This window comes from Gymnodraco acuticeps, unplaced genomic scaffold, assembly GCF_902827175.1.
Source record: "Gymnodraco acuticeps unplaced genomic scaffold, fGymAcu1.1, whole genome shotgun sequence".
NCBI classification, from domain to species: domain Eukaryota; kingdom Metazoa; phylum Chordata; class Actinopteri; order Perciformes; family Bathydraconidae; genus Gymnodraco; species Gymnodraco acuticeps.
In genome coordinates this window covers 1,455,216-1,481,741 of record NW_022990271.1, presented here as the reverse complement: position 1 = coordinate 1,481,741, position 26,526 = coordinate 1,455,216, and the positions used below count along the sequence as shown (strand labels likewise).

At 41.8% G+C, this 26,526-nt stretch overlaps 1 protein-coding gene across 2 annotated transcripts in view; it reads right to left on the bottom strand.

Moving 5' to 3' along the window:
• LOC117549252 (protein kinase C-binding protein NELL1-like) overlaps window positions 1-26,526 on the bottom strand; it is a 350,120-nt gene that overhangs the window by 23,400 nt on the left and 300,194 nt on the right. For both annotated transcript variants that reach the window (XM_034220977.1, XM_034220978.1), the window contains one exon: window positions 2,707-2,847. In XM_034220977.1, coding sequence (XP_034076868.1) covers window positions 2,707-2,847 — 141 coding nt within the window. The remainder of the gene's footprint in view (window positions 1-2,706; window positions 2,848-26,526) is intronic.

The window sequence follows — 26,526 nt, the reverse complement described above, 5'->3', positions numbered from 1 at the left end:
CTACTGACTTCTAATTTCCACTTTGTCACTAACATTTTAGCCAAGACGATGCCAGAATGAACAGCAAGGCATTATAAGACTTGGACATTATCAGACATTATTCATTCAGAGCCTGTGTGTCCATTTCATGTAATGTTTTGGATGTGAAATTATATTGTATTCATGTTTAACATATTAAGGAACACTCCAATTCCAACATGTGAATATTACCAAGCCATTTTGAAAATAATATAGCTTATTGCAATTGATTTATTGAACATATATAGTTCAACTGAATTCATTATTGCGAATTATTGCCTTCTAACAACTCTGAATTGAGAATGAACAGGAAATCTGAGGATGGACACATTCGTAAGAGACTATTTGAGTTGATGACTGAGATGCTATGGACTAGTCTGACATATGCGGTCCGTCTGTCCATCACTTTCCATAAGAATTACATTTGAGTGAAACCAATTTCGGAGGGAAGCTTCTGAAATCATACCTCCCCCTCAAAGTAAATCATTCAAAAGCGAGCTGCTGATGTAGCATTTATATTTAAATGTTAAGTGAAAGCGTTTCATTCAGTCAAGCGGTCCTGTTTGCTGCATCTATTACAGTTTTACATTAAGTGCTATCGGCAAAAATAAAAGCAGTGCCTTGGATTTTTTGAGTGATATTTATTATTCTGAGGTCCTGCTCTCCTGCAGGCAGATTGTCATCTGTAATATGCTGAACCACTGAAAATCGTGATGTGCTGATTTATGGAAGATATTTCAGCACAGAAATACACTAAGACGGTTGCAATGGTAAACATTTTACCATACGTGCGGGAACCTGTTTTCAGTAAGGGCGTCTTACCAGATTTGGAAAACAAATACATTTCCTCTAACTAAATCTGAAACATTCCTGGAAATAATAAAACAGTATAAACTGATCAAAATGATCAATGTTATTTGATCAACATACTTAGCAGCATCTGAGTGGCTCAAATCTGCAAAACTGATACAAAAGTATAACAAATCTTTGTATTCAACATTTCAAATATGTTTTGTTTCAGATAATGTGGAAGTCCTCAGTATTGAGTTTCTGTTTTTCATTTCCTAACCTCCACAAGTTAATTGTGGGTAAGTTGCCGCACTGTTGGACACCGAGCTCCAACAAAATAAGAAACATATATTTAGCAGGAGAACAGTTTCCAGGCAACGTAAAAGAAAAACAGCTTATAATCGTGCCTGGAAATGTATAGACATGCAGGATAATACTTACTACAGAGCATAATGTGATCGTAGAATAAAAAACCTGACCGCATTACAGATATGGGGGGGAGATAAGCAGCAGAAGTAAACTCAACTGAAATATTATTGACTTCTCTCTGTTCGTGTTTCAGTTATTGCTCTATTGTTCCTCTTGAGCCACTGTGTTATAAACGGGGGTAAAAAGCTACCAAGTTCATTTATTGATTTACTGTACTTAAGTACAAATTGAAGGTACTTGCATTTAACTTGAGTATTATCATTCGTTGCCACTTCAAATTCTTCTCCACTACAATTCAGAGGCAAATACTTTATAGCCAATTTTAAAGCTTTAGTTTACAGTTCATCATAGTACCAATTTACTTTATATGTTTCTTTATGTGGGAATTTATGGTTTTGTGGGAGCGCCTGTGACTGAGGGTGCATTTCAACATCTTCAAGCAGCACAAGGCTAACGTGTGTTCCTCATGAATATCTCATCAAGGATCGTGTGTGTGGGATACACACCGCATGTTAGAACCGCAGCTGTGAAGGTGTGAAGACCTCTGATTAGCCTGCTCGTAAGCAGTGATGATCCGATGTCTGTAGGGACCGTTAGCAACAATACCTCAGGGGCCCAATCGACCTGTTGAGCTGATGCCAGTGGACCTAACGTTTTTATTTATATTTAAAGTCTATTTTTGCAGCAATATGCACATAAACCAAATGTTTATATGATGATTTATGATATATTTCAGGGTTCTATGATTATGATATCACATTCATTGTTTAAATTGTTATGTTATTTTATTTATATTCTCATTATTTGACATTTATTTTATTGTCCTCAATGGCCCTTTTTCTCCTTATTATTTTTAACGTTTTTCTTCATCCTCTTTTATTATTAAGGCCTTTTTTGTGTTTTTTCATTCCGTGTCTTTTTTTTTTTCCTCTGTGCCTTATTTACTTTACTCATAGAAACCATTAATATTATATTTCTTTTTTTTGTATCTCGTCTCATTCCTGCTGACCCACTCCTGCTGCCCAAGTGGAGTACCCTATGTGCTTAATCTTCCACAATTCTGTCTAGCATTATTTAAATAAATATTCGTCCCATAATTTTCTTTCTAAATGGAGCAAGCCTATAGAATAATGAAGGGAGAAACTGAGTGGGCTTGACAACCAGCTGGATGGCATATTAAAGCACACATATATATCCATATACTGTACTGTATAACATCAATCCAGCATCTGTCTTTGTACATGCTAGATTTTCAAAGAGGATAAATGAAACAAAGAATGGCAATCAAGTTATGATGTAGGAGACCAGAGATAAAAGGGACCTGAAGAGGAAGCCTCGCAGTGACAGTATTCATAATTCATGAGCTTGTGAACACAGAAATGGGGGGATAAGCAAAGCAATTAAGTGGTGCGCTCAGGCACTGGTATTTCAAGCAGTGATAAGGATGTTTACAATGCAACGTATGCTTACCAATGCAGGATCTCCCATCGAGCAGGTAGGAGCCATTGTCATGGAAACCACTTCTGCACTCACAGTGGTACCAGCCGGGCAGGTTGACACAGCGAGAGTGATTGTGGCACTCGATCAGGCCCTCTGCACACTCGTCAATATCTAAGGACACAAAAACACACAGCAGCGTCAGCATCAGTCCAAGTTATTTTCAGAAACTTAAACTTGAAACTTCAGCTTCTTCCTTGTTTGCCTGTCTTTTGATCAGTGCTCGATACACTGCAAAAACTGCAGATCTAACCAAGTGTAATAATCTTAAATTTAGATTCTAAATCTAGTTTGTCTTGATTTGAGTTTAAATAGCTTATCTAGTGCTTTCTATGGAAGATTTTTTTGACTTAATTCAAGTAAATGTTACTTGCCTTGTCTTGATAAGCAACTTTGTCTTTATTTTAGTTATGTTTAACTAAGGGACCTGTCTATAAAACATCCACTTCAAGGCTAAAAAGCCTTATTTTAAGCACTAGTATGGCAAGAAGAAAAAAATGAATTTCAAGTATCAGCTCTGTGGTTAACATAAGTTATTTCCCCAGCTGGTAAAGACACAATTCAAACAAGAATTAACATCTCTTTTAATGATAATCAAAAAATGAACTGATAATCATCATAACACACTCTCCTAAAGGATATGGACCAGAATAACTGATGATATGCATGACATTGACTCTTGAGGTAGGTGTGCAATCTCTACTCTGTTACTGCCCTGGAACTGGTAACAAGGTGGGGGTCCCTGAGCAGTGAGAACACTGTTGGGAGGGGCTGCCAGCTACTCAGTACCCCCTCCCTCTTCCTTCAAGGAACGTCTCTTTCCCCTGTTATCTGGTCTCTTATTATCTATGGCAGTGGTTCTCAAATGGGGGTACGCAGACCCCAAGGGGTACGTTGGAGTACTGCAGGGGGTACGTGAGATTTATTTTTATGTTAATTGGAAAAAGAAAAAAAATACCAATTTTAGGAAAAGTAACGAAGTTAGAGCAGTGTGGGTTTTATATTAACAGAGTTACACATATTTCAAAACGCGAAGTGTAACAACGTTTGCCTCCCTGTCAGAATGACAAAGGTCCTCAGTGAAGCACAAGCCCATGTTTCTCACTACATTGTAAGTACAACTTATTAAAAAGATCAGTTCAATGCAACTAATGTCGTCTTAGTGTTATGGCATGATGTTAAAATTGGTTTGCCATGAATTTAGTGATGGATTGTAAACATTTGAAATGTAGCATTTAAGTGTTTCTCAGTTACAAGGTTGTTGTTTTAATAAATCAGACACTGATGGCGCAGCATTGTACTGTACCTCTTTATATAGGCATTTCTTCCCTAACAAATTGTTTTTGCGCTGATCAGGGGGTACATGGCTGAATTTTTTTTTCAAAGGGGGTACATTATTGAAAAAAGTTTGAGAATCACTGCTCTATGGCATAAGCAATACTGGACAAAGAACAATATCTTAATTTCTGAGGTTGTGGTGCTTTTCATTTTTCACACCAAACTTGTTCAAACAATCCATGCCACATTACACATTTAAACATGAACAGCTTAACACACCAAGTATGGCTGAGCGATATGGATAACAAACAAAATAATCACAATATCTTTGACTTTGATTTTCACACACTTCATCAGATGTGGACGACTATAACGATTGCTCTCAGTGGTGTGTGCGAATTTGGCGCTTGCTTCATTATTTAATTATGCGAAGACCCGCCCCTACTCTGCTTCTCATTGGCCCTGAAAGAAGAAAAACCTGGAATGTGCATTCAAGTGTTGTTTGTATCTCTCATAAAGTCGGAAAATGTGTGACTTTATTTACCATGTGTTTGTCAGAAGCTGGATCAATGACAATATCCACTAAAAGATGTAAACAACGAATGCCAGTACTATATTATTTACATCGAGAGATCCTCCTCAGTCCTCAGTGTTTACAAGTGGATGGTTGTTTGTGTCCAAATGATGGCAAACGGGGAATTTCCTATTTCACGAGGATCACCTGTACGCACCACAAGCCAAGCGCCAGCGGAATGTAACACGTTGTTCAGTTCACCTTCAGCAGAGAGGCAGGACAGCGACCAAGAAGTGCAGTTAAGGTAACGTTAGTAACTGAACGTATGAATACAAGTCCATAGGCGTATGTAACATATTAGTGCTTTCAATTTATTAAGTATTAGTACATTCATTGGTTAACTGTTAGCTGAATTAGCTAAGATAGCTAGCTAACTACGAAGCACGTGTTGCTAGCTAACCTTAACCTCACTAATGGGGTATGCAAAAATTAAGCTAGCTAACGTTAACTACTCTCAGATAAATAAACTGTCTGTAAGGAACACAAAATTAGACGTTTTCTTTTGGTATTCAGTAATTGTATCTGTTAAAAGCTAGCAGTTAGTTAAAACGCAAAGGGTGGTGGTAGACTAGCTAACGTCGACCTAGCTAGTTCATAGTGAATCACAGCAATTTTACAATTTAGTGTCTGATGCCTTTTTAATGTGATTTGTTTTGGGGTTGACTTTTAAAATGACAGTGGCCGTCTTTTCCTGTAAATTACAGAATGCTTCTTCATGGTGAGATGGATAGATTTGATGACACAACTGTGTCACTCTTAAAAGGTAAATCTCTTGTTAATTATTTAGACATCTAACATCTGTTTGCTGTTTTCTCTGTATCAAAGTTCTATAGTTTTTTACACTCAGGTTTTGGACGAGATGGGCCGAATTCTAGAGGCAGGCAACAAGAACTACACTGACCAGATCAAAGCCAGATGGGAAAGCTTTTGCGAAAATGCGCTGTTCTTTGGAGTGTGGAACAAGTCTTTGAAGCCACCAATGGGTCTGGATAAATGTAAGCATAATGTATAGATCAGTGGTTCCCAAACTTGTTGTGCCCAAGGCACACCAAAGGAAAGTAAAAATCTCAAGGCACACCTATTGTGCAAAATAGCTCTTATAACACGTGTTATCACTCATATCATGTAAAATATCTGTAAATGTGCATAATTATTTACTAATGCCAAATAAAATGTGACAGACAACTATATTACTCATGAAATATTTATTAACGAAATATTTCAGAAATTAATTTGAAACTTTATCAAATTAGGCTTCATCAAAGCAGCAACACACTCATTTAAACCAGACAGGTCACAACATTAAAAATGAGGCAAAGGAAACTCAGCAGAAATTCAGCACAGAGAACTGTCAATGCAAGGAAGCTGCATTGTCCATGGTCCTGAACTACAAATTATAAATGTAACATTTCAGCAATCAGCATTGAAACATGTGCTATTGTAAATATGTTTGCCGATTTACAAATTAGTGAGATACATGTGCCTGTCGGGGCACGCAGATTTTTTAAATCCTTGGTGGCACTGAAGAGAGGGCCACTCGCAAGTCCTGTTCAACAGAGAGCCGTGACCTCCTGTTGTTCTTCATGTAAATCAGAGATGGGGTCGTTACTAAAAAAATGTAATATATTTAGTGCTGTCAAAATTATCGCGTTAACGGCGGTAATTAATTTTTTGAATTAATTGCGTTAAAATATTTAACGCATGTGCAGAATGGCCCGCCCCGCTGGGGTAGGCTACAGCCATACCAAGAAATGGCTTAGCCCCACCATGAAAAATTATGTTAAAGGAAGCAAAATAAAGTCTGCCAACTCGCGCGGAGTAAATTGCACAGACAGCAGTTAGTAAGATTGATTTCAGTAGCCACGGTTTTGAAAACTTTTGTCACGTAGTGATCGTCTTCCCAATAGAACATCTTTGATAACGGCGTGGTGTTGTTGCAGGAAGTCCCGACGGAGAATACTTTTGCTGTAGTACAGGGGTGCACATAACTGGTACGCAGGTTATGTGCGTAATCTGAAATGCGTACCGTCACTTGTGTCACAAAGCGCATTTGCGTACCGACGTACTTGTGAAGCTTTTACAGAAGGCGGTTAGATCACCGGACGACAGAGTCGGTCTCCGTGTGCACAGACAGGGCTGCTGTTAACGTCGGTCTGTACAACGGAATTGTGCCAAAACTACGCCAACCGGCTGCGGAGGGAGACTCCCCCCCTTCACTGGAGAACTGCGCTAAAACAGCTGATCACAACGTTCACACTCTGTGGTCCCCACGGTTTGATGATTGATAGGTGTGTGGGTTGTCTTTCATTTTGACACGCAGAATTTTTTTATAATAAACATAGATACTGTATGTTAAATGGATATATCCGCCTTCTTTCATTTATCTTTCCATTCCCACAACAATATGCATAAATAAATGGCATATTTTGGACATAGTTCGAATGGTGATTAATCATGATTAAACATTTTAATCGTTTGACAGCCCTAATATATATTACATATTACTTTAAAAAAAGTAATATATTACACTACTTCGTTACTATCTACATAAAGTAACTCATTACTTTACTTGTTACTTTACTCGCCGAGCACGTACGAACTGCGCATGCGTGAGTGGCAATAACTTTCCTTACCAGCAGGCGGCGGTAGTGTGTATTTGTCATTCAAAACAGGCAACAACCGACAGAGAAGAAGAACAGAATACGTGATATAAACAAAAAAGCATGTGTTCTTTGCAGGTGTTTGTTGAGGTCTGACCACGTGGTGTTTACAGCAGTTGATAACAGCTTCTGGCCTGGACACAGTTTGCACCTCACCGTCACATTCCTGTCTATTCTTCGGACGAACTCAAAGTAATGGGCATACCTCCACCCCTCGAAAGTTATCGCTGACTCAGCCATGTTTATGCAGCACTGCACGTGGAGATGTGGACGCACAAGTCGCGCAGATTACGTACATATAAACCTACAAAGTACTGATATTATAGTAAATTAAAAAATAATTATTTTTGTGTAGTTGTATATTGCAATAATAACGTATGGTTGTCACAAAATCCCACGGCACACCCGGACTTGCCTCACGGCACACCGTTTGGGAACCACTGGTATAGATAACACTGATGTTTTATAGGTTGGGGGTGACCATTTAATGGCCGCATGGGATGTGATTGTATTAGCTTATTTTCATTATTTTGATAGGACAGGATCTCCTTTTTGATGACTGAATTATGGCAAAATGGTAGTTATAAGGTAGTAGTGGTCACTAGAGGGTTTAAACACTACTACCTTATGTCATGTATACAGGTGACCCTTATTGTTTTGCTTTCCCTTGTGCAACTGACAAGTGCTTTTTATATCCCTTGCAGTGAAAGTGTCAGGGATATTATAAATTCACCCCGACCGCTGCCCCCCCACTATCCAGCCAAACTTTCAGTTTGCTGATCCAATAACTGCAATCGTTTTTATTTCACTCTTTCATTTCGCTGTGCACATTCAATATCCCTAGAACCGTTTGATTTGGGTGCTCCCACGCTCTCTGTGTTAGCGCAACATTCAGGCCAATTTTGGAAAAAAAGTAGCACCAGTTTATGTACAATTTCCCAAGGTGACATTAAGATTCATGTCGCTTCAGGGATACGCATACACTGTCGTTCACCAACAGCATCGTTTTTCCATGATTAGCTTATACTCCCTTGGGCTCCGCACATTACTATTTTGTTGCTTTTGTGCTTACTTTTCAGTTACACAACACTTAATGTCAAAGTCAAATTGCCTAACAAAAACAAGCACAATATATTTGATCATGTATCCATGTTGTTTTTCAGCTGGACAAGCGATTGCTTTGATGAAGGCACTTCCCTCAATGTTTCCTTCGTCAACTGCCCCACCCAAAAAGCTTGGGTCAGCAAGTGAGGCACTATTCCATGTTCTTGAGGTGAGTCTGAGTCAGTATCAGTTAAACTGAAATAAAACTTGATATGCCCTGAGGTTTAATTTGTTTCTACTTTTTGTCTCTACTTTGTTGCTCTCAGCCATCCGAGGACCCCAATACGTTTCTCCAGAAACGGCCCATCACCAGTCCAGTCATCCTAGACTCTACTAACCTCCTCCTGGCTGTTGGCAAAATCCCACTGATGACCCTACCTAGGGAAATGATGCACGAGGCTCCACTCATCCTGATGGGGTGTTTTTACACCTTCCACCTCACCTACCCCAAATGTGTTGCTACTCTCCTATCCGTCATCCAGACTGAGGTACTGAAGGACAGTATTCACGAGCGTGACTTTACCCGTTCACACAAAAAAGCAATAGCTGAATGGGCAGAATTCACAAAAAAGTAGAGAACTTGAATTCTGTGTCCAATGTTTGTCAGTTGTCTGAGGATGTATATATGTTGAAGAGCTTTGTTCATTTAATAAATGATCCTGTTTGTTATGGACTGACTTAATAAAAACGTGTTTTTTGAAAGAATTGTCATGTTTACTTATTTTAAGAGCATGTGTTCTAATTTAGCTCCCTCAAAAAAAGAATTTCATTACATGTAACTTGGTATCGCTTTTATCCAAAGCGACTTAAATACTCAATACTGTGGGCAATCCCCAAAGGAGCACTTTGGGGTGAAGTGTCTTCAGAGACACAACGACATGCTGACTGCAGTGGGGTTTGAACCTGATCCAAACACCAACGCACTATCCACTGCGCCACACGCCTCCCTAAATCTCATTTTAAGTAATTTGATGCTAAAAGTACCCTAGTTTTGAGTGATAATAGGCTTCTTTTGCATTAAATAGGCTTAACTAGATTGCTTGAAATTAGTCTTTTTAATCTTATTTTAAGATTGTATGTGCTATAATGATAGTCGGACAGCCTGACTTGTTTTAAGACATCCTATCAAGTGACCAATTTGCTTACTGCACTGGCAGCCAAATGTGCTTGTTTTAAGTGCAAGCATGCTTATATCTAGAACGTTTGGCCTTAAATTTGACAGCGCGTTTTTGCACAGCAGAATTTGATCAAATCAGAGCGAAAGACCGCCGCCACAACAGATGAGCTGGGTCAGCCGCTACCCACATTACCCAACCCTGTCTGCCGCAGCAGGAATCAGAGTTTATTGGAAATCACACCATTTTACAGCAGAGTTGTTTCCTTCCTTAACTTCTCTTTTTTCTTTTCCTCGCACATCCTGCTATTTCTACTCCGCTTGCTGTGTTTCTGGTGTGTGGCGTGCATACGTATGACCAGCCCAGAGGCGTTAGGTCCTCGCTACTTCTCCGGGGAGCAAATCCCTCATCCATTATGTATGGAGTGAGCTTTGCTTCTCATATGCAGCTCTCTAGCTTCTGGCTGCATAAGACCTGACCTGAGCACACACCCTGATGGTTTAAGCCTGACCTTCAGTCACACCGTCATTCACCTAAAAGCAATCAATAGCAAATAGGGGAAAAGTATAAGCACCGTTTGGATAGGATCATGTTTAATGTTGTCGTTGAAGAGGGGAAATCCCACATTTTTCAAGCAAATCGACAAATAAATGTTTAGTTTAACCAGCAGCATGGTATGTAATGGATCCTAAGAGTATTCATGTACAGTATTGTGTCAAAGCAGTACCGCCAATAATGCAAGGAAAGCAACATCTTGGTAACAAACAAGTTCAAAGCTTCTAATTTCTTAATCTGATTTAATATGGCACCATCGTGAATGACAGACGTCAGAAAATGTAAAGCATATTTTGTGTCTGTATTTTTGTTATGCGATTTAAGACTCTGTTGAGTTCAGCTTCAATAAAAAAGTATAACATAACAGCGGACACATTTTGGCTATTTCAGTAGATGTTCTCTGCTTTCCGTCTTTACTTTAATAAGGACAGATCTCTTTACTGAGTATATTTGCAGTTGTCAGCTTGCGGAGCTTGTTATGTATTTCAAAAGAAAGTACATTTTATTCATGCAGTTCGCCGATACGGATGCATATTTTCGACATGAGGGAAGTTTGTGTCTTATCTCCCTTTTTCCTTTACACCTTCACACTGACTTTTACCATTGCAGACAGCTATCTGATGGGCTGAAAATGCTTAAAGACAATACATATAAATAAAAGAAAGATGTTGATCTTCTAAGTAAAGTCTTGGTCAGATAAAAAACAGGCATATTCTCCAAAAGGCTGTGTGTTGATCTGTGGACATATTTGTATGATTGTGATAGAATCACAACCGTCATAAAACAAACCGGCGTGAGATTAAAAAGAAAGCTGTCTTTGAAATGGACTTTGCCCAATTAAGGGCGCCAGCCCCTGACCTCTGATTCCATTTGAAAATGGTCTTTAGTTTGAGAATACATTTAGTTTTAGTTGAGTTAGGGAAGAGAGAGATTCATATATTCTTATTTATATTATTATTATTATTATATATGCTTAAATCAAAATGTTCTGCAAAGATTGTAATACTTGCTATTTGGTCATGAATATCTGCCAGTCATCCTTTTAATCCAATCAGTAAGTAAATATGTAACATAACAAAACATATATAACAAATTAAAGTATGTTATTTTTAAACAGTTTATCCATTCATGGGTTACATAAATACTACAATTAGTCAAATATATATATGTTTACGTTGTAACTAATTTACAGTATATTTTGTTATTCAGTGTACACACACTTAACAATTTACACATGTTTATCTCTATACAGATAAAAAAGAGACTCAGGTTGAGTCGTTTAGCATTTTGTGTTGAGGTTGTGTTGTTAGTCTGTTGGTAATAAGACGTGACAGCTGCTTGGGGGGCTGCCCTCTGTCAGCCTCTCAGGTCAGAGATCTGCTCAGAGCTACACCAAAAGATTCCCTCTGACATCTCACTGAAACACACCAAGATTAAAGGTGACTGGTGGCGCAGAGCAGCTAACCCTTCAACAAAAGAGCAGTGCTGTGCGTGTGCCTGAGAAAGCATACGTCTGCGTGCTTGGGCCTGTTGCATGGTGGCATGGTTTCCTTGAGATCCAATCCATCAATAACTTACTCAACACAATTTATTTCAACCAAATAACTTTTAATACTTCCGATATATATTTTTTTAAACTTATGTAACTGTGATCCAGATGTAATTACACCTGGGCAACATCTATTAAAAGGGGCCTCCCTCTGGAGGGAACTATGGGATTTCAGCCTTTGCAGACCCTTTACAAAAACCTATTTAACACACGACAGAAAGGGGAAAACCCCCAAAAAGCATAATAGGGCCTCTTTAAAGAACAGAACTTCTCAAATTGATGCCATTGGCTTCACAATCCTCAATTCATACATTCACGATGAACAATTGTTCTTGCATCTCTACTGTAGACTTATACATTGAGATGGGATTCATTTAGATCCCGTCACCTTTCCGCCAACATGAGAGCATTTTGTTCTGGTTCGCACAACATATATTGTTTATGGCACAATGAATTAATCAAAATAAGGCAAGATTAGTTATTCATTACATGTATTCCTTTTTAATAGCTGACATTCAAACTTTCAATTTAGGCATATTTTTTTAAACTACAAATTCAGTACACTGCCCTGCTTTGCAAAAACAAATAAGTATGTTCTTGTTCTTGAAGCAATGGAAGGGGAAAATAAATAATGCCTGGCTGGAAATCTACAGTGCCAAACAAAAGGTGCCTCTGCTGCACTCCTTCCTAATAACAGTAATTCTGCTCTACACTCCAACAGTCCATAATTGATGAAAAGTGACAAAAGGTTTTTCACTGCTACTATCAAACACAACCACTTTAATTGCAAGGTATTTTAAGAGCTGCAATTCTTCTTTTCATCTTAAATACATTTTTGAATGGAAAATTCAAATGTTCAACATTTATTTCATCTGCTCTCTCTTTCATCTATCTTTGGCTTCTCTGTAAGTCACAGAAGATAGTGACACACATTTCACTGTTTGGACTCTACAGCCCTGGAATTAAAAACTGTCTATAAATACTCTCAGCTTTAACAATGTGTCAAGGTGTTTGAAACTATACTGGGTGAAAAGTGTGGGGAAATATCTTATAGATATATAGCAGAACAATGAACCATAGAAAAGACAACCTATACTGTAAGAGGAATGCTCATTTCAATGACCTGATCCAGACACAGCTGATCATTAGTTTCATTTGCTTGATTTAGCTTCCAGGTGTTGAAAACTGTCACTACCAACCTGAACTACAAGCAATGGTTTTTTTGTTCCGGCATGCAATTAAGTGTTGTCGGATATCCTTTTGTCTCTATTTATCCATTCCTACTGTCTCCATCTTTTGTAATATTTATATACTGTATCTTACAAGTTTTGGGGGTTAGGTCTTGTGTATTTTTTGTTTAGTACAGCCAAAGATGAACAGGAATTCCGGAGTGAGAGAGGGGTGGACTTTCAGATTATTGTATTCACCTTGAATAAATAATAGTTTTGGCTCTTTGGAGGCGGTATTGCAATATTCACTATTTGTTAAGATTCAAACGTAATTTTCATACATTTTGAATTGAAATGTGTCTTCCTTTTTTGAAATGTTTTGTGCACTTGTGAATCTTCCCATCGATCAACAACGTATTATCTTCACAATGGAATGAGGGAACTGGGAATGGTTCATTCTATAGGGAGCATGAATGTGCTCTATAAATTAAATGGGAAATAAAACTGTTTTACATGCAGTACGTTGCCAAAATCCTGCCTGCCATATTTGCCATCTTTAAATTAATGCTATTTATTTAAATGTGACGACAATGCTTATCAGCACAACACATATTTCAATGACGGATCCACAATGAAAGAAGAGCCGACAGTGAAAACCCAAAGTGAAAAGATGATCCCTCTGATCTGAGACCTGTGATAATCCACTGCACCAATTGTAAACTCAGAAATAAATACTAATTCTACCAGGACGCTCTATCTCTTTTTATGGAGGGCACCTTTTATTTAAAAGCCCATTCATCACCCGCCTTGTAAAGCCTTTTCATGTACAGTAGATGCAATAAAAGTTCACTTCATTCACACACAGCTAATAATTCCTTTTGCTCAATAGTCCTATAAAGCTATTTGTTAGCTTGTTTGTGTGTGTGAAAAGCCCTTCCCATCTGTGGCAGTGATGTGGACAGGTGACCTTCCTGTGGTATAAAGTACAAGATGCTCAAGTGCACACACACTCCATCAATCTTTGTTATAGCCAGAGGAAGGAACCGACAGCATACCGACAGCATATCACATTTCCTTCTGTTTCCTTCCATTAGAATGCAAACTAGAGCACTAAGTGCTTTCTGCTGTGGATTATCCCAACATGGAAACGCAACGACTTTACGACGTCTCGGACTGCTAAAGGAAATGGAAGTAATCCACACAGTTAAAATAATCCCCAAACTAGAGAATACTGTGGCCTGCTGATCTTTTCATGGTTTTTCTTATAGCAGCCCAACCTTGAAATAACAGCCGGAAAATGTCGTAAGAACCATTGACCGTAATATGCTTTCAGACAAAAAATGATGTAGGTGTTTGATGTTATACCTGATAGTCTGTGAACATTACATTTAAAAGCTGCTGAATCAAAAGACCAATTGTAGTGACCACAGTCAAGTAGTATTAAACAATGGTGGGCCGTCAGGGCCAGCAAGGCATTCTCTGCTGGCCTAAACACTATCTGAATCACAGACTAACCTTTTTGTTACGGTGAGTGAAGCAGGCAGGACCCAAATGCAGAAAAAACTGAAAATACCTTTATTTCAAGGATATGGCAAACGGAAAATCAGAACACTCCCCGATGAACACAGTCACAGACAAACGACGAACCAACACTGAACACAGGAAGAGACAAGACTAAATACAGGGAGGGGTAATCACAAGACGAGAAACAGAAAAACTAGGGCCACCAGGGTGGGTGGGAGGGGGGTCAGGAGGACGGGTTTGGGCTGACAACCCAGGAGCAACCGCGGAGGACCCGGAAGGGATCTCGGGCGGGTACGGCCCGGGGGCAAGGCAGAATCCGAGAAGGGGGACTCGGGCGGACGGCCCGGGGGCAAGACACGAGTCCAAAGGTGGGGTGTTATGGAGGGGCGAAGGCCACCGCGGGCGAACTCAGGGGGCCCGAGCATAAGGAGGGCGAGGACCGCGGGCCGGAAAAGTCAGGGGGCCGAGCATGAGGGCGAGGGCCGCGGCCGGGAAAGTCAGGGGGCCGGGCTCGAGGGGCGAAGGCTGTGGCCCTCCGGGGGCCGGGCTCGAGGGCGAAGAATGCGGCTCACAGAGGGCCGGCTCACAGAGGGCCGGGCTCGAGGGGGGGCGAAGACCGCGACTCTCAGGGGGCCGGGCTCGAGGGCAAAGACCAGACAGCTCCGGAGGCCTGGCAGGAAGGCGCTGACGGGACAGCGCCGGAGGCCGGGCAGGACCCAGTGTCAGCCGGACAGGAACCGGAGCTGGTGGGACAGGCCTTGGCAGGATCCCCCACGGAAGAGGACCAGGACACGGGATTGGCAGGACCCCCGGCAGGAGAGCAGTCGGCGGGACCTCCAACGGGACAGGACATAGGGTTGGCAGGACCCCCGGAAGGAGAGTAGTCAGCGGGACCCCCAACGGGACAGGACATAGGGTTGGCAGGACCCCCGGAAGGAGAGTAGTCAGCGGGACCCCCAACGGGACAGGAACATAGGGTTGGCAGGACCCCGGCAGGAGAGTAGTCGGCGGGACCTCCAACGGGACTGGACATAGGATTGGCAGGACCCCCCGGCAGAGAGTAGTCGACGGGACCCCCAACGGGACAGAACATGGAGTTGGCAGGACCCCCAGCGGAACCTCCAACGGCACTTCAGTAGGAACTTGAATTGGAACTTGAGTTGGGACTGGAGAGGGAACTCGAGAGGGGACTCGAGAGGGGACTCGAGAGGGGACTCGAGAGGGGGCTTGAGAGGGGATTTGAGAGGGAACTGGAGAGGAAACTGGAGAGGAAACTCAAGAGGGAACTTGAGATGGGACTAGAGTTGGGATTTGAGAAGTGACTAGAGGAGGGACTAGAGGAGGGACTAGAGAAAGGAATTGAGTAGGGACTAGAGAAGGGACTAGAGTTGGTACCTGAGAAGTGACTAGAGAAGTGACTAGAGGTGGGACTGAAGAAGGGACTAGAGAAGGGACTAGAGAAGTGACCTGAGGAGGGACTAGGGAAGGGACTTGGGAAGGGACTAGATAAGGGACTAGATAAGGGACTAGAGGGGGAACTCGAGAAGAGACTAGAGAAGGGACAAGAGATGGGACTATGGCAGCTGGGGCAAGAGCTGGGTCTGGAACCATGGCTGCTGGGGCCGGAATTTAAGCCAGAATCATGGCTGTAAGGTCCGGTTCTGGAGCCGGAAACATGGCTGTAAGGTCCGGTTCTGGAGCCGGAAACATGGCTGAATGGGCTGGCTCTGGAGCCGGAATTGAAGCCAGAATCATGCTGTAAGATCCGGTTTCTGAAGCCGGAAACATGGCTGCTGGGGCTAGGACCGGAGCCGGAACCATGGCTGCCGGTGCTGGAATCCTGGCCTTGCGTTTCCTTCCATGCTGCCTTGAAGCCTTGTGGAGGCTCAGAGGTCCTCCAAAAGCCAGACGAGACCCACTGAAAGGGTCCTTGAAAGGAGCCTTGTTGGGAACTGTGACCGGCAGGGGGCTAGCATGCCAGGGGCTAGCAGGCCGGGAAACAGGTTTGACCTCAAAGCTACCAAAAAAGTCCTCCACCCACTCGCAAAATAACTCCTTTAACCAGGGCCTTGAGGTTACTTCTTGGCATGCCGTTGAGATAATTGACTGCCTCTCTTCACTACTGGAGGCATATCAACAGTCGTTTTTAAAGCACATTAGATTGTACGTCACCTCGTACAGGCTGTCTGCTGGGTCCATCTTTTGGTTGGTTGGTTCTGTTACGGTGAGTGAAGCAGGCAGGACCCAAATGCAGAAAAAACTGAAAATACCTTTATTTCAAGGATATGGCACACGGAAAATCAGAACACTCCCCGGTGAACACAGTCACAGACAAACGACGAACCAACACTGAACACAGGAAGAGACAAGACTAAATACAGGGAGGGGTAATCACAAGACGAGAAACAGTCGGGCAGGGGAGGAGAAACACAAGGGCCACAGGTGAACACAATCAGACAACTAGACACACCAGGGAAACTAACGACAGGAGGAAAAACACAGGGAAAAGGACCAGACAATATACCAAGAGGAAAACATGACAGGGAAAACAGCAAAACACCCAAAACAAGACATACAAAACGTGACATAACACAATAATCGTAACACTTTTAATGTTTTTTCATTAACATTTTATTAACAACAGTTATTCAATTATTTCCAATAATCTATTCTCTTCATTTTATATCTTGTATCTGTGTTGCGCTCAGTTGTACTGCGTCCAGTAATGGTTGTTAATGTTGGAGCTTTTATCCAATCATATTTAAGTCAGAATGTGTTGCTGGGTCAAAGGAATCTGCCCTGAGGCCTTCAGAATCAACAGTGCGGGCACTCGTAGCTTAAAATGAATTGCAATTAAACTGTTGCATTGACAAATCAGATTTGCGGTTAGATTTTGAAGTGAATTGGAAGTGGTTGCTAGCTGTCTTTTCAACCCACAATGGCAGAGGAGAAATTAATTTGGTGAAGCTAGCAACCACTTCCAATTCACTAGCTATGAGCGGTACCTTGACTCACAGCCTCCGAGGAGCACTGCAAACTCTAATGTTAGGAATGCCTGATATTCGCTAATGATCAACTTGGTGTTTGGAGCCATCAAGGGTTTGCCAACTTGAGTTGTCTAACCCAGGCAGCAGCGAGACACCAAAGCACGGCTGGACTCTTACAAGCAACAGTGCTTTTGAAAAGTGAGGGGAAACTCGAGTGGATCTACAGCTTAACGAACAACTGTGCAGAGAAACGGAGCTTCACAATGGTGTTGCCTGAAATTCGACTGGACAGACTTGACTTTCAGCATTAGCCTCCATGGCGTTAGAACAGGATTTATTATTGGAACTGAAAACTCAGATAATCTGTACAACATTCAGTCAGAGTAATTGAACTCTTCTTAAGGAAATAAAAAAGGATGGATTTTGTGTTCAAATAATCCAATGCATTGGCGAGTAAAGGCTAAAGTTACTTTTTGATTTACATTTTTTCATATTTTCTTGTCCTTTTATTATGACTGCATGTGGTTGCAGTGAAAGAAGGTTTATTGCTTTAGTAATGGCATTCATTCTCACTACATTAGATACCTGTCTGAGATGCACTTTCCTCTTATACTGCGTTTCTGTATCGATAACTTGTGGAGATGGATTTATTCAGGTAGGAAACTAGTGCAGGTGTGAAATGCACGGCCAGCTACTGCATTTAAATCGTTTTAACATTTAGTTTGTCAGTTTCACACTTTGAAGTCGCATTTACTGCATTTTAATTGAAGCAAAAATCTCCAACACACATTATTCTGTATTACAGATCGAAAAACGTGAAGCATTTTCTTCTCACTGCTGTTGCTACTGTGCATATTCTGACATATCGAACAAAGGCAAACTTGTGGCTCCTTATGTTATAAATCGACCATGTATCCAACAGTATTGTTTGCACTACATTTTTGACAAAGAATGCATTTCACTTTGTGTGAACCATGTGTTCATTGTTTGGACAGCGGTTAACTTTTTGATCCTCAAGAGTTAAACATTTATTTGAAAAAGTCACGAGCATCAAACAGTGGATGGGTGGCAAAGAGAGGTTAATCGTAGCAGAAGATGAAAAGATAAGTAAGAAGATTGACTCCGTAGTCATCGGCTTTATATTTAGATGCTCTTAACCTCCAACCGAGCATGGTATACACGGCGGAGTAAGTGGAGCAGTGGTGTGTTTTATTACATAGGAGGGAAGAGAAGCAGAGAGGACAGATATACATGAGATAAAAACAGACGGGCAATAAGACAGTGACATTTTGAGCAGAGAACATGTCTTCATGGGAAATCAACACTGACAGCACTTAAATGACTCATCAGGTTTTTTTTTCTTTCATTTTCCTTACTACTATTGTCTTTACGTTAGTGGTGTTAGTTTAAAATATATAAGACAGTTGTAAATGATGAATGAAGTCAAACAACAAAGAGCGGCAACACCTGATGGTGGATAAACTTTTGATCTTAGTGGGTAATAGAAACACGTAGAACATGCAATTGCATTTAGAGAGCGTAAGCCTCTTTGGGAAGTTGTTCTTCTGACTTTGGTGTGGTCATGAGGTGTGAGTTGTAATGTTGAAACAACATGGACTCTATAGAGATGATGTGTTGTATTTGCACAGAACATTAGAGCACATATTTATACCTGGTTCTGAGTTGTTGTTTCCAACCTGTTATGTGCATTTCCCAGTTATTAGGAAACTATGTAAAGGATGCACAAATCATGCAAACTCAACGAAAGTGAAACAAAATGTCTGCATCTGCCTGATGATTTAGATATTTTCCAAAAGTGAATGGGTTCTCCCTTGACCCATGCTACACTCTTCCATCAAGTTTCAAGTTGTTTTTTTTCAAATCCTGCTGACAATCTAAGAGACAAACATGCAAACCAAGCCAACAACATAACATTCTCTGCAGAGGTAAGAATGAATACCAAACTCTTCAATAACAGTAACACCTGAGGAATATGTACTCCAAGGGCTCCACCAGTACTTATAGAACTAGGGTTACGATAAGTAACCTTTAAATAATATCCTTAATCTGAACAGTGACATTTCTACTGACAATTCCAACACATTCTCACTCCCAACTCGGCCTATGTTGACGTTATGTCAGGGACCCTGTCGTCACTTTCCAACGCAAGGGGGGCCCTTTAGCGTGGAGTTTCAACTATCACGGAGTCCCATTGACTTGCATAGAGCTCCCTGAACGTTGGTAATAGAGGAGTTGGGATCGCGGCGAAATGCTCTCCGCAGATCCATTCTCACAGCGTTTATCAACCTTTTTCTTACTCAATATCAAGCCAAACTTATTGTTTTTACTTCTTTATTTTTAATTGAATAATTTTGGGCTTTTGTTGCCGTCAGTTATGGGGAGAGTAAGGGCTCAGAATACTGAAATCTGTATTGTTTCATCGTTTTTTCCTTCTAATTTTGTATTATTTTCTAAACCACACACTGTTATTTACTCAACAATAACACATACTCATCCTTGTGTTAATTTATTTGTTTGATTAATAAACACAAGTTGGAGTCCGTCAGGACCGAGGGTCAGAGCAGCTCATAGTAGTTGCTTTAGAGAATTTTACACCTGGAAGTAAGTATTCTCTCCGCTTCGCTAGACAAACCCCGTGATTAGTCCTCAAGCCTCTGTGATTGGATATTTGAGTGTGCGCCGACGGTTACGCCGAGCGTCGAACAGCATTTTGAAATGGGATGGAACCACGGCAGACTGTCCAAAACTGGATTTGAACGGGTCCACCCCGTCTCCCCCTCCCCCACCCCGTCCCCAGAACTACACATGCTGGCTATTGTGTGTTTCGCAACATGTTCTATGGCACGTCTCTACAGGGAATTGTAGTTTTAAAAGACGTTTTCGTATTTCCCATAATAAGAAGTTGCCAGTATTAAACTGTGTACATCCCTGGAGGTTTAGGGGATAGGAACACTCAAATGTAAAACATATAATTAATAAATGGGTGAAAATGGCTTGTGTCCATAATGGGCAGCATTATATATATACCCACATGCCAGCTAAGGTCAGAAGAGCTTTATTTAACAGCTGTTCTTATGTCTGTATGTCTGTAAACCCTGATAAGCCTGAAAAATGCACTTGTCAAGGTTCAGAGGCACATTTTGAAAATATGGCAGTAGCCATCGATCATCTTAAGATAAGATATACTTTATTGATCTCAAGTTGGAAACATTTTCGTTACAGCAGCATGTGTAACAGTTGTAAATATGCAGTGGTTTTATTTGTAAATCATTTAGTATAATCACACAAATTCTGTGTTTTATATTTAATAATTCTGTGTTCTTTATTTATTGAATCAAATCAAGTTTTATTTATATGGCACATTTATAAGCGATTTTTGGTCGAGCCAAAGTGCTGTACATATAATAAGAATAGCCTACAGTAGAGACACTTTACAGCAAATACAACAGCACAGATTGTTCAGAATATCAGTATGACAAAACGACACCATCTGTCCTTAGACCCTCACATGATCGTACAAGGAAAAACTTCCAGAGAAAACCCACAGTTTAAAGGGGAAAACATGAGAGAAACCTCAGGGAGAGCAACAGAGGAGGGATCCCTCTCCCAGGACGGACAGACGTGCAATAGATGCCGTGTGTAAATCGAAGAGATAATACATTTTATAGCATATAGACCGAATGTTAGGAAATGCATGTGTCTGTAATAAGAAGATTAATCCACGAGGATGTTGCAGTGTGCAACTCGATTTTGACAAGAAAGCTACTGGAGACTTCTAGAATTGTGTGAGTAACATTGTGTTTTTAGACTTCTCTGTTTCAGTGTGTGTACTCTGTATCAATGCTCTGTAGTTGATCTGACTGGAATTGTGATTTCAAAACTCAAAACCGCTACAGTATCTGTCAGGCAGAAACTTGGGACAAGTCATTTGACTGAAACCTTAAAAGTGAACTAACTGACTGCTAGGGTTAACTTTGATTTAAACATTTGTAGAATACTAAGAGCTTTATTGAGTAGGTGTAACTGTATTAAGGGTTAAACTCATAACTTTATAACTTAGGGTTTAATGTAATTGACTTAAAAGACAATAACATATCAGGAGGAAGCCAGTCTCGATTGAGACCCATCAGCTGTGATCTGAGGCCACTCCCCCAACAGAAACTGTATTTAAATCTCATCCTAATCACTGACCTGCCAGTGTGCAACTCGATTTTGACAAGAAAGCTACTGGAGACTTCTAGAATTGTGTGAGTAACATTGTGTTTTTAGACTTCTCTGTTTCAGAGTGTGTACTCTGTATCAATGCTCTGTAGTTGATCTGACTGGAATTGTGATTTCAAAACTCAAAACCGCTACAGTATCTGTCAGGCAGAAACTTGGGACAAGTCATTTGACTGAAACCTTAAAAGTGAACTAACTGACTGTTAGGGTTAACTTTGATTTCAACATTTGTAGAATACTAAGAGCTTTATTGAGTAGGTGTAACTGTATTAAGGGTTAAACTCATAACTTTATAACTTAGGGTTTAATGTAATTGACTTAAAAGACAATAACATATCAGGAGGAAGCCAGTCTCGATTAAGACCCATCAGCTGTGATCTGAGGCCACTCCCCCAACATAAACTGTATTTAAATCTCATCCTAATCACTGACCTGCCAGTGTGCAACTCGATTTTGACAAGAAAGCTACTGGAGACTTCTAGAATTGTGTGAGTAACATTGTGTTTTTAGACTTCTCTGTTTCAGTGTGTGTACTCTGTATCAATGCTCTGTAGTTGATCTGACTGGAATTGTGATTTCAAAACTCAAAACCCTAACTTTATAACTTAGGGTTTAATGTAATTGACTTAAAAGACAATAACATATCAGGAGGAAGCCAGTCTAGATTTCCTTTTGAGGGCCACCAGCTGCAGAGTTAACTAATTAAAGGGACGTTGCCCCACAGCTGTGAGAACTCAGCAATCAGGTGTCCATTTTAGGTAGCACTTTCCTGGAGCGTCAGCTTCAGCGTCAGACAGGCTAAGACTGGCAAAGACATTAGAGTCCTGCGGGAGTCAAAGACTGGCAAAGACATTAGAGTCCTGCGGGAGTCAAAGACTGGCAAAGACATTAGAGTCCTGCGGGAGTCAAAGACTGGCAAAGACATTAGAGTCCTGCGGGAGTCACGAGGGAGGCAAAGAGGAGGCAAATCCTACTTTGATTGAGCTAAGTATCGCTGGTGTTTTATTGTATTTGGTTGTTATGCCCCTCATGCTATAATCATGTGTATTTTCTCCATTCCTGTTCATGTGTCTTCTCGCAATTATCACTGGCCCCGTGTATCTCGTAATCGATATAACCGGCCTGCTCTCGTCTATCCCACATGCTCCACTGAGATCCAACATCTAGTTTCAGGTGGCCTGTGGAATTGCCAGTCAGCTGTTCCTAAGGCTGACTTCATCTCTGGCTACGCCTCCCTGCAGTCTCTGGATTTCCTTGCTCTCACTGAGACCTGGATTACTCCATCCAACACATCCACCCCAGCAGCTCTCTCCACTGCATATTCCTTCTCCCATACACCCAGACCAACTGGCAGAGGAGGTGGCACTGGTCTCCTGCTCTCTCCCAAATGGAGCTTTTCCCTCTTCAAACTACCTAACTTTCCCTCCTTCCACCTTTGAATTCCATGCCGTCACAGTAACCCATCCTATACAGTTAACCATTGTTGTTCTCTACCGTCCACCAGGCGCCTTGGGGGACTTCTCGGAGGAATTAGATAATCTCCTCTCACACATCCCTGAAACTGGCCCTCCCGCTGTACTTCTCGGAGACTTCAACCTCCAGACAGGGAAGATAGACGAACTAACATCTCTGTTAACCGCCTTTGCTTTCTCACTGTCTCCGTCCCCACCGACTCATAAAGCTGGCAATGTCCTTGATCTCATATTCTAAAGGAACTGCGCTACTTCTAACCTCTCTGTAAACCCGCTCCACACATCCAATCACTTCTTCATTTCATTCTCTCTACCCCTTTCCAAACATAACAAACTAATCTCTTCTCATCCTGCACTTGTCTGCCGTAACCTTCGCTCCCTCTCCCCCTCTACCTTTGCCTCATCGGTGCTCTCAGCCCTCCCTTCCTCTGACTCGTTCCAACTCCTGCCTCCAAACTCTGCTGCAGAAAATCTCCTCTCTACTCTCTCATCCACTCTGGACTCTCTCTGTACTCTCACATCTCGGCAGGCTCGTCAGTCCCCTCCTGCTTCCTGGCTAAATGATGCACTGCGTGCTAATAGAACCGTCCTTAGGGCAGCAGAGCGGAAACGGTGGAAATCCAAACACCGTGACGACCTCCTAACCTATCAGGCTCTCCTCTCCTCTTTCTCTGCTTCGATCTCTCAGGCAAAAATCACTTCTTTCAAGATAAGATCCAATCTTCCTATTCCAATCCTAAAAAACTATTTTCCATCTTCTCCACCCTCTTGGACCCTCCAAAAGCCCCTCCCCCCTCCTCACTTCTGTCAAAAAACTTTGAAAAAAAGGTTGATGATATTCGCTCTTCTTTTTCTGACTCACCTTTACTCACCGGGGGTCACCAGACCCTCCTTCCACCAACACACTAACCTCCTTTTCCCCTCTCTCTCCAAGTGAGGTTCTTACCCTCATTACCTCTGCCCGCCCTACCACCTGTCCTCTGGACCCTATCCCTTCAAACCTCCTTCAGACTATCGCTCCTGATATTCTACTGTTTCTCACCCATTTCATCAATACTTCTCTAACTTCTGGTCACTTTCCAAACAGTCTCAAGGAGGCAAGAGTAAACCCTCTCCTAAAGAAACCCACTCTCAACCCGTCTGATGTTATAAACTACAGGCCTGTCTCTCTCCTCCCGTTCCTGTCTAAATCACTTGAACGCGCTGTTTTTAAACAACTCTCCTGTTATCTCAATCAGAACAACCTTCTGGATCCGCACCAGTCTGGTTTCAAGGCAGGTCACTCCACAGAAACTGCTCTCATTGCTGTCACGGAGGAACTGCACACTGCCAAAACTGCATCCCTCTCCTCTGTCATCATCCTGTTGGACCTGTCTGCTGCATTGGACACGGTGAATCATCAGATCCTCCTTCGCACTCTCCAAAAACTTGGAGTTTCAGGCTCTGCACTTTCCCTCCTCACCTCATACCTGAAAGACCGTACCTACAGGGTGACTCGGAGAGGGTCTGAGTCCGACCCTTGTCAATTAACTACAGGGGTCCCTCAGAGCTCTGTTCTTGGTCCCCTCCTCTTCTCCCTGTACACACACTCGCTCAGATCAGTCATTAGCCCGCATGCTTTTTCTTTCCACTGCTACGCTGACGATACCCAATTAATTTTGTCCTTTCCCCGCTCAGAGACCCAGGTCGTCGCACGCATCTCTGCTTGTCTAGCTGACATCTCTCAGTGGATGTCTGCTCATCACCTCAAGCTCAGCCTTGACAAGACTGAGCTGCTCTTCCTTCCGGGAAAAGATTGTCCCACTCTTGACCTAACAATCAACATCGGCACCTCAGTTGTTTCCCCGACTCAGACTGCAAGGAATCTGGGTGTGACCCTAGATAACAACCTGTCCTTCACTGCAAACATCGCTGCTACAACCCGTTGCTGCAGATACACGCTTTACAACATCAGGAAGATACGTCCCCAGCTGACAAAGAAAGCGACTCAGGTTCCTGTCCAGGCTCTCGTCATCTCACGCCTAGACTACTGCAACTCCCTCCTGGCTGGTCTACCTGCATGTGCCATCCGACCTCTGCAGCTCATCCAGAATGCAGCGGCTCGTCTGGTCTTCAACCTTCCTACATTTTCCCACACCACTCCGCTCCTCCGCTCCCTTCACTGGCTTCCGGTAACTGCTAGAATCCACTTCAAGACACTGGTACTTGCTTACCATGCTGTGAATGGATCTGGCCCTTCGTACATCCAGGACATGGTTAAACCGTACACCCCAGCGCGTGCACTACGCTCTGCATCAGCCAAACGACTCGCTGCACCCTCGCTGCGAGGGGGACCCAAGTTCCCATCGGCAAAAACACGTGGGTTTGCTGTCCTGGCTCCAGGATGGTGGAATGAGCTCCCCATTGACATCAGGACGGCAGATAGCTTGCACATCTTCCGGCGCAAACTGAAAACTCATCTCTTTCGACTCCACTTCGAGCGATAGAACTATTAACGAAGCACTTTTATACTAATAAAGGACTGGCTTATCTAAAGCCAGTTGAGTAGCACTTGAAATGTTTGGCTCTATGAAACCTGATGTACTTATATGATTCTGTTTTCTTCAAGGTTGTGTCTTCCTGGTCGAATGTACTTATTGTAAGTCGCTTTGGATAAAAGCGTCAGCTAAATGCAATGTAATGTAATGTCAGCTACAATCCTGAGGAAGCCATCAGGGAAGCAGCCTCTGTGGCATTCACTGAACACGGGAAATTACAATCCTGCCGTGCTCTCTAGTGTCATGATGAGGTTCAGGTAAAGCACGGTTAATGTATTATATTATTGAGGGAGAATAGTCCGGGGCTACAGAAAAAACCTGGGCTAAAGCCCCGAATGCCCAGGCCAGGCGACGCCACTGATCATTAGCACCTTATTTTTCACTGCCACTTCAAACTCTTTCATAGTTTCAATCAAATCCTCATTTTAAATATTACTTCCACACAATCAAACTTTTTTTACCTATCAATTTACCTCCTACCTTTTCTTCAAAAATTTATATTTTTCTAGTTTGGTATAAGGATGTCTGCTCTTTCTAGGTTATCAGGGTTCTGTTAACATGTTATCACTGTTATTTATCATCTTTTAGCACACAGTGAGAAGAAATCAGACCATGTTCTTCTGAGAATGAGATATGCACGTAGAGAAAAACAGTTTGACACACAGAGACTGACACAGATTCAGAGATACAGTTATTTTGCACAGCATCACATCTGTAGCGGCCTCAGGAAGCAGCCAGAGGGCCACAGACAGGGACCCATTAGTGCCATGAGGGAGGAGAGCTGCATTCTGCACCTCATCTGCTCTTCACTAGAACTCTCCATTTCTGCATGGTTTTTTATACCCTTTAAAAAGGTTCAAAGAAAGGCAACGGTTTTTAGAAACAGAGTAGCCATGTCAAAAAAAATGATTCTACATTTTGTCAGCCAATACAATTACATTTACAGGCACCAATGTAAAGTCTGTGCCAGGTTGCATCTTTGGAATGTTACTTTTGGGTATTAAAAGTCTTTTTCAGGGAACAACAC